The following is an 18,207-nucleotide window of genomic DNA, read 5'->3' as shown; positions in this document are numbered from 1 at the left end:
GTTATGTACATGTCCAAAACTAATCAGACATCAGAACGCGAAGTACCGTACTCTAACAGCCGCGGCCGCCGTCGTTATCCCAACGGACAATGACCATGACAGAAGTAAGAGAGAGAAATCACAAAAATAATCGTTTTTACTTATTTTATCAACAATGAATGAATAGCGACTGAATAAGGTTAAAAGAAAGGCCTACCTGGCCTAGTCCTTCACTTTTGAAAAAACAAGAGAGAGAGCCTGGCTGCGTTTCTCCCTCTTTTTTTGGTATGTAGCCTGGGAAGGAGAGAGAATTGATCCAATCTTTTCTGGGTCTTAAAGATAAGAACCAGATATTCAGACATAAAATCCCAAACTCAGGTTTTTTCTTTTTTTTTGTTTTTGCGAGACTGAGAAAGAGAGAAATAGAGAGATTTGTAAGAAAGAAAAGAAAGGAAGCATGTTAGAAGGAAAAGCTTTGGTGGAAGACACAGACATGCCTTTGAAGATGCGGATCCTAGCTATGGCTTCTGCTTCTCAAGCTCTGGATCTCTATGATGTGTTTGACTGCAAATCCATTGCTGGTTATATCAAAAAGGTTCATTTTTTTCTCCCCTCACACTAAACTAACATAAAAAAGAGTGCCCTTTTCTCCTTTTTCGTTCCTCTGGTTTAGGTTCATATGCTTTTATTTTTCTCATTTGATTTAAAGATTCTATGCCTTTTTATTTCTAGCTGAAGCCTTCTGTTTATTAGTTAACAAGTAGTTCTTTTTGGCAGGAGTTTGACAGCGAATATGGGAATGGATGGCAATGTGTGGTGGGTTCAAATTTTGGGTGTTTCTTCACTCATTCTAAAGGGACTTTCATCTACTTTTCATTGGAGAGGCTCATGTTCCTTATCTTCAAAGGGGCTTCATCTTCCACATGTCCTTGATACCAAGGCGATGTTTCATGTTTGGTTGTAGTCTTGTACAGGCAAAAGCTGAATAAGGAAGAAAATCCGAGGGGTAAAAAGTGCAGTGAAGATCCTTTTTTCTGTTTCTTTTTTCCTTTGTATCAAAATTGTATGTCGGTTAGAGTGGAGGAAAAAGGGTGAAACAGATAACAACTCACAAGTGGCTCATGGGTCTTTTGCATTTTCCCTGTGTGGTTTAATACAGCCTTTTTTGTAATGCTCTGAAATCTGATGGAGCCAATTAAATGTGTCCTCCGTTATTTTGTATAAGTGAAATGAAATGAAATGATGATATGTAGCAGCATATGATAGACTAGTTTTCCTTGTTGGTGTCTCCACTCTCCACGCTCTTTTTAAATATCCTCGTCCTTTATGTTATCCCTAGTCTATTGATTGATATCCTCACTGTATGGCAAGATAAAATGTAGAATAAATTGCTTTTCAAGAATAATTGATTTCATGGTTAAGATGAGAATCTGGATTATCCAAATAGCAAGATTCTTCTTGGCTTTTAGACCAGATTGGAATTACACAATTAGTGTACTAGATTGCTAGTAAGAATGTAATTAAGATGTAGGATGATATCGGATGCTGCTTGGCAACAATAAACTGCACCTCGAAGTTGCTTATCACAAGATCAGCCATTGCCTTCTCTTTTCCTGTGTGTCACTATCCACTTGGGGCACTAGGACAACATTCTCTAGTGCTAACAGTTGCTGGGGTAGCTTAGGCTCGTTTTCAAATATCAAGTCATGCTCCAGCTGACCGGCCTTAAAGTAATCCAGATACAAGCTCAGTTTCCTCGTTCAAAGCGCAGGCCACATTAGGGATTTAACAATTGGCACTTTGGCAGCCAAGTCAACGACGTTTGGGTAGTATTTGTAATTTGTTTCTGGTTTCCTATATCTGGAGTGATAACTGATAGGGCAGTAGAAAGCTTCAACTCTTTCACTATTGCTGATCCAATCCTGCATAACTCAATAATTCCAATTGATTGACCACTGAATTGGAAGAGTCAAACAATAGTAAATAAAAGGAAAAAACAAAGATGTGGAAAAAGATCTAAATCAAAGCTAGGGAAAGTCCAGACTTAAATTCAAGGGAAGAAAGTTTAAGCATCCCAGTGATATAATATGCTCAATTCTACACCTTTGCTGCAATAATATCAGCAATAAGATTTATCCTGATATTTGTACGAAAAGAACTATGTTTTGCTACGTGAGAAGAAGATACTGAAAAAACTTCAGGTGGCAGGTATTGCCAATGAAATTGACAGGCAAACCAATGGGCTAGGCAGCGCTATAAATGTTGGTTGCGAACAAAGAAATTTCAATCGTACTGTTTAATGATGTTGGCACTTTGAAGATTCCGTGGTCCATCATTTGTTGTATTTATCTTCCCTTTCTAACAAAGGTGAGTGAACTCTATACAACATCTTTGTCCTCATATTCTGGTCATTGGGATATGATCCATGATCTATCAAAAGCAGTGAAAAAAGATAAATCAAGTTCTAGACTCAACACTACCAGCTATGAATTATCTACCAGGTTAGTGCATACCCCACACTGCAAATAAATTATTTAATAAATGGCGGGGAAAACATGAAATATGGTTATTTGTTTGTTTAAGACTACAAATTATAGCAATGGAAAATAAGAAATAAAAAAGATGAAAGACATGACTGCAGAAATAACATCCATCATATAAAAATCACATCAGAGAATTTCAAATGAACTTCCTACAAAGATGCTGATTATTTCATTTTGACATAAGCTATATATATGAAGCTTATCCTCTACTATATCATGAATTGATGCATTATAAGTATCCCTATGATCCTATATGTGAACAACTTAATAGCTTACGAATTAAGAGTAACTCTATGCAAACCAGCTATCAGTTTCACAAACTTCAAACTCATCCTTATTCAATTAAACCACAGTAGAACCTGACAGAAACATAGCAATCGTAATACTAGGTTTTGATCGGTTGCAAAATTTTTCTATTATGAAACCTTGGTTTTTAAATACAGCAATTGAATTTTGCTAAAAAGAAAAATCCCCCAGAGGTTTGTGACAGACAGCAGGAAAATTGGTTTTCATCTGAGTTTTTAGATAAGACCATAAGATCAAAGCTGGATCAACCTGTTCGTTGGTCGTGACTATTTTTATTTATTGGTCAAAGAAAGATATATTGAGATTTGAGGCAATAAATTTTTATGGTCTATAAAAATTTAGTGATGAAAGATTATTTCAATTCGAAGTCAGAGTAACAATATACATTGGATTTACAAGATAATTCATTTTGACAGTGAGACTCTAATTTAGATCTTACAAGCAAAATATTAAAATCTTATCAACTCAATCAACCCTCATTGGCGACTAAACATTGCAGTGCTGTTTCACAGGGTCTTTTAACCTTATGTAATCAAACCTGTCATTATTTTGCATAATTCGTTTTTAACACTTGCCTAGCATTGAGAACAAAATGATAATTCTAAACTTTAATTGGTTCTCTTTTAATTTAGTACTGGTATTTATTTAGTTTCTTGAAATATAATTAACAGAAGATTCAAAATTTTAACAACCAGCGAAAAGCTCTGATTTCGTAATGTGATTTGGGACCTTACAAGACAAGTCCTGGATGATCAGTCAGATTCTTTTTTTTTTCTTTTAGAAACGATTAAGGAGGCAACTGCGAGTCAGGGTCATACATCATTAAGTCCTAACCAGCCTGACTTGTTGTAGAAGCAGACTTGATAATTTAAAATAATTTAAAACATGATATGATAGTTTGCATGTTTCATTCTGTTCTATTTCCCTGGTTTTCAGTAGGACTTGACTTTTAAATTGAAGATGAACCATCCAATTGTTACACCTTTTACAAATGAAATGAAACTAGACCCTTCAACATACAGAATAATCTAATAAATTTGTTTATTTGATTATTCTCCTTGACTAACAGCTCATTTCTGAAAACATACACCCCACGTTCGACTATTACTCAAAAATGGAAAATGCAACACAACTATCAACCCCCACACACAGTTTTGTCAACTCACTAAAATCCCCAATAACACACACATCTCTCTAGAATCAATTGAAAGAGGGAACTCCCTTTTTTTTTTTTCCCTCCTTTCCCTCTTCCATACCTCTCTCGTACAACAAAGACAAACAACAGCATCATTCTCTCCGCCCTTTGGGTAATCGTTCTTTGTTTTTGTTTGATTCCTTGCCAGAAGTCCTTTTTGAAAATAATTAAACATGGTTCATGCACTTGAACAAGAACAAGAAAGTTATAGGTCTAGGTTGTTTCATTTCAGGGGTATGCATGAGAACACAGGAAGACATGCAAAGAGTTTGAGCGTTGAGAGTGCTAGTAGATTAGAAGAGGCAGCTTTGGATGAAGGGGTAACATTTAGAACTCCGGGATCAAGACTTCCAAAATGATCTACCAGCATTGACCAGACAAAGGTCTCAAGTCAAGGCTGAGCAAGGAGGAAATGGCTGCTGCCTACCAAGCCAGAGAAAAGCAGCTGTTAAATGGCAAGTTTAATATATACTTCTTTAGACTAGAAACAGATTTAATTCCCTGTAATGTTGGGAGAAATATAGATGATAGATTTTAGAAGCTATCTTGGTCATCAATAATCTTTCAAATTTTGATATGATTGAAAAGAAAATAAAAAGCATGATATGTTGCAGATTGATTGTGGTATAAGAAAACACATCCCAACTGAAACAATTTCCTAGTGTTGGAAATTTTGGTTGTTTTTTATATTATAAAACAAAAAAGAGAACTGTGGCTTGTTATTATTGACTGCAGGTTACAAAAATTCTGCCTTGATTTTGATTCAGATATGGAGCAGATGAAGGAAAGATTTGCCAAATTACTCTTAGGTGAGGATATGTCAGGTGGAGGGAAGGGAGTTTCATCAGCTTTAGCACTATCGAACGCCATTACAAACCTTGCTGGTATTTTCTTCTTTCCTGGTTTTTCTCTCTGCCATATAATATACTGGATTCAGAATGGCTTTTGTCTAATCAATAGAAAGTAACAATATTTTGGTTTTGATTCTTCAATGGCTTTCAGCTTCTGTATTTGGTGAACAATCGCGCTTAACGCCTATGTCAGCTGAAAGGAAAGGAAGGTGGAGAAAAGAAATAGATTGGCTCTTTTCTGTAACTGATTACATTGTTGAATTAGTTCCCTCTCAACAGAAAAACAAGGATGGAGTAAACATGGAGGTATCTATCTCTCCTCCCCTCCCTCAGACTTCATCTGAGCAAATTATATGGCTATATCGATATGTATAGTTACATTTTCTCCAGGGACCAAGTATAACTTAGAATCTTTATTCTTGGATTTTCAGATAATGGTCACAAAGCAACGAATAGATCTTCATAAGAACATTCCTGCCCTGCGGAAACTTGATGCAATGCTTATTGTAAGGACATGGATTAATATATGCTTTTAGTTCATTTGAGCTTCGATTTTTGCAGTCATAGTGATTAAGCTACAAACTAGTGCCTCATTTAATGATAACTTACAATGGTCAGGATTGTCTAGATACCATCAAGGACCAAAACGAATTCTATTATTTGTCAAGAGATGCCCCAGACTCAGAAAAAGGGAACAAAAAGAGAAAAGATGACAAATGGTGGCTGCCTACTTTTAAAGTTCCCCGAGATGGTCTGTCTGATAAGTCAAGAAAAAATATGCAGATCCAAAAGGAATGTGTGACTCAAGTGCTTAAAGCAGCAATGTCTATTAATGCCCAAGTTCTGTCAGAGATGGAGATCCCCGAAAACTACATTGAATCACTCCCAAAGGTAAAGAAGGAAAATTCTCGACATATAAATGCTGCAGAAAATCTACTTTCATGATCCCATCCTCACATTTATTTGTATTGATGCTTTGCTAGAATGGAAAAGCTAGCCTTGGTGATTCAATCTATAGGAGTATCACTGTTGAATTCTTTGATCCTGATCAATTTCTCTCCACTATGGACTTATCATCAGAGCACAAGATTTTAGACCTTAAGAACAGAATGGAGGCATCTACAGTAATATAGAAGAGAAAGATGAACCAAAAGGACGGAAAATCAGCTTGGAGTTCTGCTGTTAGCTTCGAGAAGAGAGAACTCTTTGAGGAGAGAGCTAAGACCATCTTACACATTATCAAACATGTGTTCCCAGGACTTCCTCAATCTTCACTAGACATAAGCAAAATTCAATACAGCCGGGTAAGTAGTTCTGCTGGTATATATAAATTTTATAAAACATTGGGATGATCCTCTTTGTTAGGCATTGCATGCATGGTTATCAATTGTAGCTGAAGTTTTCCTCTTAATGTAACCAAATATTTTGTGAGCTTGAAAACTATAACAGTCGTGCGGTCTGTTGGTAAAGTATTGGACTCTTAGATCTAATAACTTGTGTTAAAATTGTAGCAGACTCGTGTAAAAAGAAAAAGGCTTGGAAACTTATTGAAGGATTTCTTGTTGGCATCACAGGATGTAGGGCAGGCTGTCCTAGAGAGCTATTCAAGAATACTTGAAAGCCTGGCCTTTACGGTCTTGTCCGGAATTGAAGAGATCCTCCATGCTGACTTCGCTGTCCAAAATCCGAGTCAAGCATCATGCAAATGGAGCCCTTTAAAGGATGACAGTCAGCCTACTTCGGTGCCTCCAAGCCCAAGATATGAGGTAGAGATAACAAATTCTATGACCCTCTCAGATTTACTTACTTGGAGTTTGGATCAAAATGACTCTGAGGAAAAGGAAGACTCGACACCTGACTTATCCAAAGAGGGTGATGAAAAGCACATGCAAAAACTAAGCATAGTGACTAACAAGAAGGTTTCTTATCTTGAGAGCTTGGGTGTATTAAGAAGCCCAACTGCACGCCATTAATGGAGGAGAAGATTGAGGGAAAAGAATGGAAAAACTGGAAGCAGTTAGAGAGATTGAGAGATAGAGAAAGTGTGATAGACAAAGGAATATGGAGTGCGAGAAAGCTTGACCTTCACATATAATTTGTCAACCTAGATGGGATTACTCTTGACTTGTGGGGCTGTTTGGTACATTCTGTATTTCGTTTCGTCCCTTTTGTAACAGCATTCCATATATGCTTTCTTTGAAAACCAAGAGAAGGATTTGTAGTTTGGTAGCCACTGAAATATGATTTTTTTTAATGATTTTTACATCAGAATTAAAAAGAATTCATGTTTATTAAATGCTATTACGCCCATATTTATTTATCCCCATTGATCGTGAATTTGTACATCTGGGCTGGCATTCCTAGATTTTCAGACAATGGATCAATTACTTGGCAGTAGATCTACTTCTGATATTAATACAAGAATTCAGTGATCAGAGAATCAGGCATTTTTTTTTATTTTATATTTGAAGTTATCAGGATTTGAACCATGATCACCGGAACTAATAGTCCAGTATTTTACCAACAAACCATGCATATGTTGGTGAGAATAAGGCTTTTTGTTAATTATATAACTCGCCTGCTGAAGAAAAGCAAAGGGTAGATGAAAGCAACGCTGAGCAGCCTTCGTACCAGAAAAAGTTGGATTTTCTTAACAGTGGCAATGGACATATTATTAATTCTTGAATGGCAAAACTTATATGTAATCAGAAATGAAAGGCTCATTATCAATGACCACAGATTTTAAAACTGAAAGCAATGCACCAATTAAGCATGAAACAATTATCTTTGGATTGATAAAAAAGGTCATTTTTTAGGATTACATGTTTCAAAACTAAAAGAAGATAAACATACAATGAAAAGCTCAAGAGTTCCACTAAATTAGATCTTTGCCTCGCGGCCCTGGCTTTGGTGGAAGTCGTGGACCCTTCTTAATTGGTAGAAGATCATCGGAAGCAGTGGCACTGAGGTAAACAAGGAGGGAACCACCTCCCAAGATCAGGAACTTGAGCAACAATCCTCACTTGGTGAATGGAGCTGCAGCTGTCTCAAAGAACTTGCTCTGCCATTCCAAACGTTTGTGCATAATGTTAGTACTTGCATATCAGGAATTTTTGCAAATAATTAAGGGTTAAAAAACAATTTAATTTCAAATAAGTAAGGTGAATTTGACAGGACTTAATTAAATCATTCTTGACCAATGACTGGCCAAAACATGGCTAGCTGTATGCCTGACTTCTTCCCATGTTCTCAAATGAAAAATATGATATGTTTGAGACAGAATGTTGATAATTAAACTACAGTTTATCTAAAGTTGAAACCTCTATATGTTATGAAAATAACAGGAATGACCACAATCCTGAATAATGTCACTTTCTTGATCCATAAATATACGAATGGAGTGTACCCAAGAGAGGATTGTTATTACGAATGAAAATGACAGCCTCCCCAATTTTACTATGTAAGTATTGTTATTACTTCTTGCAACCTTCAAGTCAAAGCTTAATTTCATAGCTCAGTTGATTAGGGCGGGAGGTCTTGAGTTCGTCTCTCAATGAAAGCAGCAGCAGGTTTCAATCAACATCACAATTCCATTGCAAATATAATCTTTACCTTAATATTTTTGGCTCAAGAAGCTATATGTTTCTCTCAAAAACAAAGGAAAATAACATGAATCAGATATATATATATATATATATATATATATTTAGAGAAAGGCAGACAGCAACCAAATTTTAGAACTGAATGGACTTTTGTAAAAGTACTCCATAAATCCTTCCCAATTACCATCTTCATCAAAATGAGAATTAAGGGTCAAACCTGGAGAGAGTTGTACGGTGAAGGTGCATCAGATCCATACAAGTCACATTGCCCAGTTGTGTTGCCCAAATCCTCCAAATCAAAGTACACACTCTTATCACCATACTTTGCTACCACTGTACCAAACCTAAGCCCAAAAATACGAGAAAAGAACTAAAATGATTAGCCACATCATAGTCAAATACCTGAGTTTAAAAAAAAATCTAAATAAATGGGCTGAAATTAAACATTAGGATTTCCAGGCGACAGAACGTGAGTACCTGTAGTTTTTGGGTTTGAAACTCTGGCAAGGTGGCTTGACAAAGAGCTTGGTTCCACTAAGGGAGCTGCCACCGAGGCCCTTGATGGTCGTAGGTTGAACAGCAGCTAAAGTTGCAAGAGAAGCATGGCCTTGGTTTTGGTTCGTGACTATTTTTCTTGCAGGTTTAGTTCAGTTGGCAGTGGGATCTTCGGGTTTTTGATATTCTGCATGGATCTGGAGTGGACAGCTGGTAAACTGAGTTTTCTTGACAGAGATATGGAGTCCCATTTAGGTGGTGCCACGTGGATCGAACCTAGATAAGCCTTTTTTTTTTTTTTTTAACATCTGAACAAAACTCTAGTATAAAAAAAAAAAAAATGATTCCAAATAATCTTTAAATGTTTTTAATCACTAAAACAAAGGTTCGGAACTAGATAAACCTATGCATTTTATGATCTTCACAAAAAAACAAATGGGCCATGTTCAGTGCCTCAAAGTATTTGGTTTCAATTGGTACAATTTGAAATATACTCTATATCTTTTTTGAATGTCTAGCAAATTTTCACCAGCCATTCATATAGTTAATATTATCCATCGATGAACATTCATAATAATGGCAGAAATGTTATTTAGATGATCAAAATGAACATTCATAAATCTATATGTATAAGTTAAAAGAAGCTTTTTTTTAAATTTCCCATGAAAATTTGAATTTGGTAAGCTTGTTTGCACCGATCGATGACTAAAACCCAAAAAGCTTTTCTTGCTAAATAAAATTTTGTTTTTTTAAATTAAGGAGAATATACCTGTTAAAATTCATTGCGGGCACCCAACCCCAAATGCGCAATCACGCAGATAAAGAACAAAGACAACCTCCCGGTATCCCCCTTATCCCCTTCTTCGACTCCAAAGACTCTACCCCGAAATGTCAATAACTTCCTCTCTGCAATCTCTCAAGTTTTCATCCCCATTTCTCCATGGCTCAACTTCCCTCTCTCGTCTCTCAAAACCCAATTCTTCTCTGTCTCGCCAACCCCCCAAAAACCCAACTTTTCTCCCTTCAATCAGGGCAATTAAATCCATGCAAGGCAAAGTTGTTTGTGCTACAAATGACAAGACAGTGTCCGTGGAAGTGGTGTCCTAAGTACAAGAGGCGTGTCAGGAAGAAGTAGACGCTCCAGGCTCATGACCTAAACAGCCAATTCAAAGTTGGTGACTTTGTGCAGCTTGAAAGGAGCAGACCTATTAGCAAGACCAAGAGTTTCGTTGCTGCGCCTGTACCAAGTAAGAATGGGAAGTGGGAGAAGGAGGAGACGGGGGAGCTTGGGATTCCATTGGAGTCTAAACAGCCTCAAAAGCAGTTGGCTTAGTATTAAGCCCTTGGGGTGGGGTCCTTTCTATTTCGGTAAAGAAGTAATCTTTTGCAAATTCTTTTAGTGTTTCAGAAACTTCTTTTCTTAATGTAATAATTGTTGTTTTTATGGGTACGGATTGTTTATTGTGTTAGTCATGGTCTTAGTGTTCTGTGCTCGAATTTTGATGGGTTTATTTGAATTGGGTTTCTTTTGTTACTTAGCAAAGAAGTTGATGTTTTAGTAATTAAATGGGATTGGGTTCTGAGAAATGGAATTGAAAGTGAGGAAAATGATTAAATTGAAAAGAACATAATTGTATGATAGTACTTTACTGTGTGCTTGCTTTGGGAATGAATTCCTTAGAATTTTATAGATTTACTTCAAGGATTGAAATGATCATGAAGTTAAGCTGCAATGAATTGTTCTGTTTTTGTTTTGGTCTGAGGATTGGGTCCTAGATTTAAGCAGTAACGCAAAGATGTTTGACAATTTGTTAAAAGGTGAGTGGCAGCCGGATAGTTAAACAGTCTGTCTGATTATGCCAGCTAACAACAGTACTTTCATAGTGATGCTTCATGGTGGTGATTTTGCTAAGAATAATGCCCAGAACAAGCATACTGGATTAATATCATGTAAATTTTTTTTTTGTTACATTAAGAGGACAAAATCTTGGAATAAATAAGGGGAAGAGAGGAGATTTAGTTCAAAATCAAGTCTTTGATGTTTCTTGAAATGCTTTTAGCCATTAAACTAAAGGTTTAGGAACATATTATGTAAAATTTAAATTATAGTAAAATATTTAATGTAATATTTTAATTTAAAAAATTTTTAATATGATACTTAAATTATGAATCGATTAATTAATGCGATATTTATTTTTGTGATTAACTTTAAATGATTACATTTGACGAATAAATAATTTTTTAAATATCATATTAATTAATAGAATTATAATTTAAATATTATATTAAAAATTTCTTAAATTTAAATATTTGATTGAATATTTTATTATAATTTAATAATTATTCGTAATATTAATCTTATTGGCAAAAATTTTGCGTCAGGCAAATTTTATGCCAAAGTGAATTTATACCTAAACGGAGAAGAATAGAATTTAGCAACTAATGCCACACGGTAAAAATGTTAGCCAACAAACGAAAACTTGGATAGGCTTAGCCGATGTAAGCATAGCAATTTTGACTAGGCATAGAAGGACATTTCTTGCTGAACCGTTGCCACCATGGCAACTTACGTTATTCACAAAATTCACCTCAGTAATCTATGGTGGATGTTTTGGACTTAAGGGTAATTTAATCTTTTCATCTCGGCCAAAAGAGATAAACGAGTAAGTACAGCACCACTCTAAACATGTATTGACAAGGTTAGAGGTGATCTGCTGGTTGTCTCACCTCATATAATTAATTATGGATACATGTCATCTATGCATTTCAAAGAACATAATACATGCATCAAGCCGGTCAACCTTATTGTACCATGTCACATTTCTATCTCACTCTCCCAAAATAACTCTACCACTCTCATTTCACCACCATTTTTCTTAACTTTTGCTTTCTGCTTACTTCTTTCACGTATTGACTAGAATATCGAGAGCCAATGTCAGACCAACCATCGGCTTCTCCTGATTGTTTTTTCGCTTTTACTTACCTATCTCAGATTCACTCGAGACTGTAACTTATAATAAAATAAGAAATCAATTTTGGGATAGACTCCTTATTATTCGTACTCTAATTGTTAGTGATAACATTTGAAGTGAGATTAAGGTTTTTGAAATTAATTTTCAAAAAATGGTTTTTCAAAAAATGTTAGGCTATGATTGGTAATACAAAATATTTTTTTATTTTTATTTTTTAAAAACAATTTTCATTTTTCAGTTTTTTGAATTTTGGAAAATATGTTTGGTAAAAGTCGTTTTGAAAAATGAAAATTATAGAAATATATTTAGCATATGCATTTTTAAAACAAAAAAATAAAAAGATAAAAATTAAATAATTAAAGCAAAATGCATATTAAAATTAAAAAAAAAAACGTAATTTATAAATACACAAAGGCTGTGCATATGTGGAGCCTTTATTGAAAAAACATCAATGCATAAACATCTTCATCCGCAAAATATGGTCTTCTAGTATTCTTCTGTAGCCTTTTAATTGAAAAAAAAAATCAATGCATAAACCTAAACAAGTTTCATAATCCAAGAAATATAATGTTGGCCTATGTATAGTTGAACCACTGAGTGCTGGACTTTCTAAACATCTTTGCGATAGTGGTCTGAGCCTACTATGAAGAAAGAGACAGAGAAGCCAAGGTTGATGCCATAGACAAGAATTGTGCTAGAGATGAAAGGTGGATTGAGCTGGGAATATAGCATTTGGAGCTCCTGAATGGGCCCAAGGAAGACTGAGAAAAGATTTCTTTTCTTGCAGATCTGCAAGGCCGCTGGAATTAACTAGATACAAATTTTTCAACGAGCCCCTCTTTTTCATAGGAATCCATTTTTTAAATTAACGGAGCATAGATCTACAGATGGCGTTGTAAATTAGAAAATAAGGAAATGTTGACCACAAGATCTTTTATAACCTACATTGTCTACGACTAACTACTCCTTACCAGAATGATAAAAAAAAAAAAAAAACTCAGAAGAAATAAATAAGAGAAAGAAAGAGCATGGGATTTGAGGCAACAGTTACTAAAGGAAAAAAAAAAAAGAAAAGACAAGAAGAACTAGCAGACGGAAAGAGTTTGGAGTTTTATCTAAAACTTAAAAAACTTGTTTTGCCTTTTTACAGATTTGAAACTTGTGTCTCTGGGTTATAAAAACATAAAATTCGAAACTTTATAAAATTTCCGTGCTTTTCCATTTTCCATCTCCCCCCACTATGTTTCTTTGTAAATATTGAAAACATCTTCTTCTTTTTTTTTCCCTCAAAATTTTGCCTGTTTTTATTTCAGTTTTTAGAAATATTTTCTATTTTTTAATCAAATAAGATTGTTAGTCTTTTTTTTGTGAAAATAAAAAAAAATAACCAATTTTTCATAAACCAAACACTACCTTATATTTTCTGAAAATATAAAATTTTTTGTTGTTTGGACGAGTTAATAAAAAATATTTTCTATTTATTTGATTATTTTTTGAAAATTTTATTTTTTTTTCAAATAATATTAATATAACTATTAAAATATTAAAATTTATTTATTATTAAAATATATTAAAAATATTATCATTAAAACTATTAATATTTAAAAATAATTATATTTTAATAATACTATTTAATATTAAAATATTAATTAGTATAAAATACTTAAAATAAAACTATTTGTTATTTTTTATATTAATATTTTAAAATATTTAAAATAGTATTGTTATTCTTAAAATATTATTTTTATTAATATTAAAATAGTAATATTTATTGTTAAAATATTTAAACTATTTAAATATTTATATTTTATATTAAAAGTATCTATTATTAAATCATAATAGAAATCTTTTTTATTTATATTTATTTTTAAAATAGTATCATAAAGGCCTTAATAAATAAAAATAAAATTATATATTTTAAACTAAAAATAATAAGAAATTATTAAAAATATTCATAATAAGAAATAATATTATTATATTATTTAAATTGATTATTAAAATAATAAAAATACTATTATATATGTTATTACTTATTATTAAAATAATAATATAATACTATTTATTATTGAAATATTAAAAATATTTATGTTTAATAATATACAAAATAAAAATATTTTAAATTGAAATATCAAAAAACTTTTAATTTTAATATTTTCATTTTTTAATTTAAATTAAATAAAATATTTTTATTAATATAATAATATTTTAAATCAAATCAAATTAAATTCATGTTTAAAATATTATATTCAAAGTTTTACTTGAGTACAATTATAAAATATTTAAAATTAAAATATTAAAATACTTTTAATATTAATATTTTAATTTTTTAAGTAAAATAAATAAAAATATTATTTATTAATTTAATAATATTTTGGCCAAGGTCAAATTAAGTTTAAACTTAAAAAAATCATGTACAAGATTTGATTGAATAAAATTATATTCAAATATATTGATAAATAATTTTATTTATAAATAATTTTTTTAAAAATTATCTTTTCTTTTTCACAAGGGTAAGATAGTTTTAAAAAAATAATCTTATTTTTCATTAATTAGTAAATTATTTTTCATTAATCAGATAATTTTTTGTGATTTACGTAACAAATACTTGAAAATATAAAAATTATTTTTCATGAAATTATTTAAGCTTTATTTAATTGTTTTCTTTTTCTTTTAGTCTTACTGTTTATTATTTTAATATACAGACAAATTTATATTAGATTTTGTTTGAATTTCACTCATGAAATATTTTCATAAAACTAAAATTTTGATTTTACTATTAAAAGAGTAATTTTTCTTCTTATTAACAGAACTAATCTTAGATAAATAATAGATTTTAATTTTTAATAATTAAAGGAATAAATAAAATTATAAATCAAAGGAGGCATCTAAGGGTAATTCCCTAAAACCGTTGAATTTGAAATCAAGTTTACATTCCCACCGGCAAAGAATATGAGCCTGAAACCTTACTGCTAATGCTAGATCTACCCACACTTGATTTCACCTCCTTTGATGAGGTGAGGCAGTACTTCTTTTTTGTGGCGCTGGCTCACTCAAAAAAAAAAAAAAAAAAACTCCTTTTTTATCTTTCTCAGTTTCTATTGTAGCTGCAACTCAGGTAAAAACCTTAAACTCAGTTTCTTCTTTATATCAAAATCTTTGTTCTTTTTCATAGTAAATCTAATCCCTTTTGGACTACAACGAAAACAGCCCACTTTTTAGAATTGCTTTTTTTGTCCTTCTTTTTGTGCTTTTTAGCAGGTATTCATGGCTTCCATTACTACAAGTTTGCCTCCACCATTGTTTTTACAAGGTAGAAAGACCCCTTTCAGGACCCTTCAGAAACTCCCAGTTTCTTCTACTGGAGGTATGGCATATGCTTTTGTTTATCCTAAAGCAACTGTCTGTTTTAGACTTCCATAGTTGAATTTGAGCCTCTATTTTCATCAATTTTCACTTTTTATGTTAGTTATAGGTTTTTCTTAGATAGATATGCACTTAGTTTCATGTAGATTTTTATGGCTTCTGTAGCTTTTGAACCAAAAGGTCTTAAAGTTAAAGGAAGAAACTTTCTCCACTGAAAACTAGACTTAGATATCCAGCACGGAATACTCAAGTGGAAAAATGGTGCAACACGTAGTTTAGAAAGGGTGTCTAATCTCAGGAAGATTTGGTTTAGATGGTTGATATAAAATTTTGGGGAAATTAATCGGGGACTTTTGCTACAACAGTGGCATATTATATGTGTGTGTGTGTGTGTGTGTGTGAGACAGTTTGGTAACAGAATGTTCCTGATTGAATATCAGTGTGGATGTGGTTGTTTTAGACTAAAGTTATGAGATGGAAATGAAATATTCATGTGGCAATTGGTGGTGTTGGAAGGAACAATCTAACCGAGGGCATGACAGAAATTCTCAGTATTTAATTCTGAGTTAATTGTCCTCAACGTGCCAGCTAAAGACTTTAAGAATCTGGCATTGTTGTTTGTTGATTATCCTGGAACCATGCCCTCAATGGGATTCAGCTATGTTAATCTCATGGTAGTTCTAGGAATCTACTCATCTAGTGTAGGTACAAAGCAATTACTTGAAATTAAATTGGGTGTCTAATTAAGACTTAATTCTTGGGGCCTATGGATTGTTTTTTTTTTCATTTTTCTCTGATGTTGTTGGAAACCTTGTTTGGCAATCAGGTTCTATTAGTTGCTATATTCCATGCTTTGGGTGATTTACTCTTTCCCTATGTTTCCTGATTTTCTTGCATTGCAGAGAGACGAAACTGTGCCGTTATAGTGAAGGCCACAAGTGATAGCTCAGAGTCTTCAACCTCACTTAGTATTGTCAAGTCAGTGCAAAATATTGTAAGTTTCTCTCTCTCTCTCTCTCTCTCTCTCTCTCTCTTAGACACACAAGCACAAATAATCGTCATCATTGCACTCCCTTTATGCTTAAAACATATATGAGGACCAGAGGAGGTGGGGGGGAGGGATTTATTCAAGAAATAGCAGAATTTGTATGCTTAAATTTTATCTGACCTTTTTTTCCCTTCTGTATTTTCCTATTCTTTCTTCTTTCTGTGGTTTCCATACAACAAGGGATGCTTGGCTCAGCTTCATTGGATGCTTGATTGTTTTAGATTGAGAGAATAGGAAACCTAGTCTTTTTACTCAATTTTTTTCATGTGTTTATCCTTGACTCTTGCCTTAGGCAGCAGTTTTCATATAGTCATTAACCTTTTTATTTTTCTGACATTGCTTTACTTTGTTTGGAACAGTGGGATAAATCTGATGAAGATAGGGTAGGTCTCATTGGTCTGGGGTTTGCAGCAATAGTAGCCCTGTGGACATCAACAAATTTGATTTCGGTAATAGGATTGCTTCGGATTTTCAAGCTGTGTTTCTTAATTTTGACGATTGGAGTTCATCTTTCTTATTAATAGTTTTGAGCTCAAAGATTACTTCTAATGGCTTCAATCCCATCAACCCCTCTTCCTTTGATATGAACAGGCTATTGACAAATTGCCACTTATCCCAAATATGCTAGAAGTTATTGGAATATTGTTTTCTTCGGTAAGTTAGCTGATACAAATATATAAGACTTGTTGCTGAGAGCTCTAGCTAGTTTATAAAGACTGAAAGTCTCTTCTTTATTTTCTTTTTATTTTGGATCCCCCATCAGCTTTCAGCCCATGGTTACTATTTCACTGGTATATGTTTATGTTTCCCCATTTCTCCTCCAAGGCTTCAACTACTAACTCATATTTTTCTTCCTTTTCAGTGGTTTATATATCGATATCTCTTGTTCGAACCTGATCGGTAAGTAGAATTCCTTGATTTTCGAGATTGGTTTATGGTGAAACCTATAGATGTTACTTGTAAATGAGAGATCTAGAGCTGACAATTTAAAACATGATATGGTGATATAATACGAAAATGATATGAAAAAAGATATGAAAGTGAAATGGGTTAAAATTTTAGTAAAAACCAAAAAATATATTTCATGTTTTCTATGTCGATTTAAATTGTGACATGCAATTTTTATGTAAAACATGATACGAATACACAAATTGCATGACACAAATACACTACTTTCAAAAAGAGAACACCATAGGTGATTTGTGAAACTTTTACTCAGTCTGGAACAACCAAACTCTGGAACTTTACCTTTCTCGCAGGAAAGAACTGTTCCAAATCATCAAGAAGTCAATATCAGAAATTTTTGGACAGTGAATTCTGCTGCTGGCAAAGCCGTACTTGCATGTAATTGAGGGTGTTGTAATTTCTGAATATCACAAATGACCAATCCTGCAGTTGGTATGTGGATCGTATTGCAGTGATAATTGAAATATGGTGGCATCTTCATGGTGTAATCTTTTTGTATTAGTGTGAAGTGTGATGCTTTTAACTTCAAATGCAACCTAATTATAAACACTTGAAAGTTGAACCAAGGGCTTACGTTGTCCAGAGTAAGGGTGTAAATGATATATTAGTACTCGCAAGCTACTCGGGTTCGATTCGAAAAAAACTCGAATTCGGTTCGATTATTGTCGAGTCGAGCTCGAGCTCGAGTAGTTCGATTTATCGATCGAGCCGAATTCGAGTATTCTTATATCTGACTCGAGTAATTCGCGAGCTTAATCGAGTTTTTATATTTAAATATATTTTTATTATTTTAATTAATAAAATATTTCGAGTACGAGTTCGAGTTCGAATTTGAGCATGAATAATCGAACTCTTGTCGAATATACGAATCGAATTTATTTTTACAT

General features: G+C 33.1%; 2 protein-coding genes and 3 pseudogenes across 6 annotated transcripts; 4 read left to right on the top strand and 1 right to left on the bottom strand.

The window, feature by feature from the left end:
* The first annotated feature begins 205 nt into the window (after nucleotides 1-205).
* LOC111280824 (uncharacterized) lies at nucleotides 206-1,249 on the top strand. Its single transcript, XM_022868323.2, has 2 exons — nucleotides 206-574; nucleotides 757-1,249. The coding sequence occupies exons 1-2, from the start codon at nucleotides 437-439 to the stop codon at nucleotides 910-912; spliced, it is 294 nt and encodes a 97-aa protein (XP_022724058.1). The 5' UTR covers nucleotides 206-436; the 3' UTR covers nucleotides 913-1,249.
* Nucleotides 1,250-3,285: 2,036 nt separating this feature from the next.
* LOC111280988 (rop guanine nucleotide exchange factor 12-like) lies at nucleotides 3,286-7,587 on the top strand (annotated as a pseudogene). The gene is made up of 7 exons (XR_016335000.1): nucleotides 3,286-4,478; nucleotides 4,791-4,907; nucleotides 5,026-5,180; nucleotides 5,306-5,380; nucleotides 5,493-5,765; nucleotides 5,858-6,178; nucleotides 6,449-7,587. The product of XR_016335000.1 is annotated as a rop guanine nucleotide exchange factor 12-like (transcript).
* Nucleotides 7,588-7,640: 53 nt separating this feature from the next.
* LOC111281078 (photosystem I reaction center subunit VI, chloroplastic-like) lies at nucleotides 7,641-9,120 on the bottom strand (annotated as a pseudogene). Its single transcript, XR_016335046.1, has 3 exons — nucleotides 8,954-9,120; nucleotides 8,694-8,820; nucleotides 7,641-7,935 (listed from the first exon to the last, which is right to left on the bottom strand). The product of XR_016335046.1 is annotated as a photosystem I reaction center subunit VI, chloroplastic-like (transcript).
* On the top strand, nucleotides 9,004-10,795 carry LOC111281158 (small ribosomal subunit protein uS17c pseudogene; annotated as a pseudogene).
* Nucleotides 10,796-14,905: 4,110 nt separating this feature from the next.
* On the top strand, nucleotides 14,906-17,886 carry LOC111280875 (CURVATURE THYLAKOID protein). 3 transcript variants are annotated; one of them, XM_022868406.2, is made up of 7 exons: nucleotides 14,906-15,058; nucleotides 15,202-15,307; nucleotides 16,209-16,300; nucleotides 16,714-16,803; nucleotides 16,946-17,008; nucleotides 17,217-17,254; nucleotides 17,614-17,886. In XM_022868406.2, the coding sequence occupies exons 2-7, from the start codon at nucleotides 15,208-15,210 to the stop codon at nucleotides 17,666-17,668; spliced, it is 438 nt and encodes a 145-aa protein (XP_022724141.2). In that variant the 5' UTR covers nucleotides 14,906-15,058; nucleotides 15,202-15,207; the 3' UTR covers nucleotides 17,669-17,886. The 3 variants fall into 3 exon arrangements, with proteins under 3 accessions (XP_022724141.2, XP_022724143.2, XP_089613496.1); XM_022868408.2 differs by having other exon boundaries at nucleotides 14,915-15,058; nucleotides 15,199-15,307; XM_089757370.1 differs by lacking the exon at nucleotides 14,906-15,058 and having other exon boundaries at nucleotides 15,065-15,307.
* Nucleotides 17,887-18,207: the final 321 nt, after the last annotated feature.

Source organism: Durio zibethinus, chromosome 28 (assembly GCF_047325235.1).
Source record: "Durio zibethinus cultivar Kanyao isolate XHJ-2024 chromosome 28, ASM4732523v1, whole genome shotgun sequence".
NCBI classification, from domain to species: domain Eukaryota; kingdom Viridiplantae; phylum Streptophyta; class Magnoliopsida; order Malvales; family Malvaceae; genus Durio; species Durio zibethinus.
This window is presented reverse-complemented; position numbering and strand designations above follow the sequence as displayed.

What these genes read in the sequence shown, in the direction of transcription:
- LOC111280824 (XM_022868323.2), top strand. Translation starts at nt 437, where the DNA reads ATGTTAGAAGGAAAAGCTTTGGTGGAAGACACAGACATGCCTTTGAAG. An exon ending in TTGCTGGTTATATCAAAAAG is followed by an intron (nt 575 to 756) that starts GTTCATTTTTTT and finishes TCTTTTTGGCAG; the next exon opens with GAGTTTGACAGCGAATATGG.
- LOC111280875 (XM_022868406.2), top strand. Translation starts at nt 15,208, where the DNA reads ATGGCTTCCATTACTACAAGTTTGCCTCCACCATTGTTTTTACAAGGT. An exon ending in TCAAGTCAGTGCAAAATATT is followed by an intron (nt 16,301 to 16,713) that starts GTAAGTTTCTCT and finishes TGTTTGGAACAG; the next exon opens with TGGGATAAATCTGATGAAGA. An exon ending in CTCTTGTTCGAACCTGATCG is followed by an intron (nt 17,255 to 17,613) that starts GTAAGTAGAATT and finishes CCTTTCTCGCAG; the next exon opens with GAAAGAACTGTTCCAAATCA.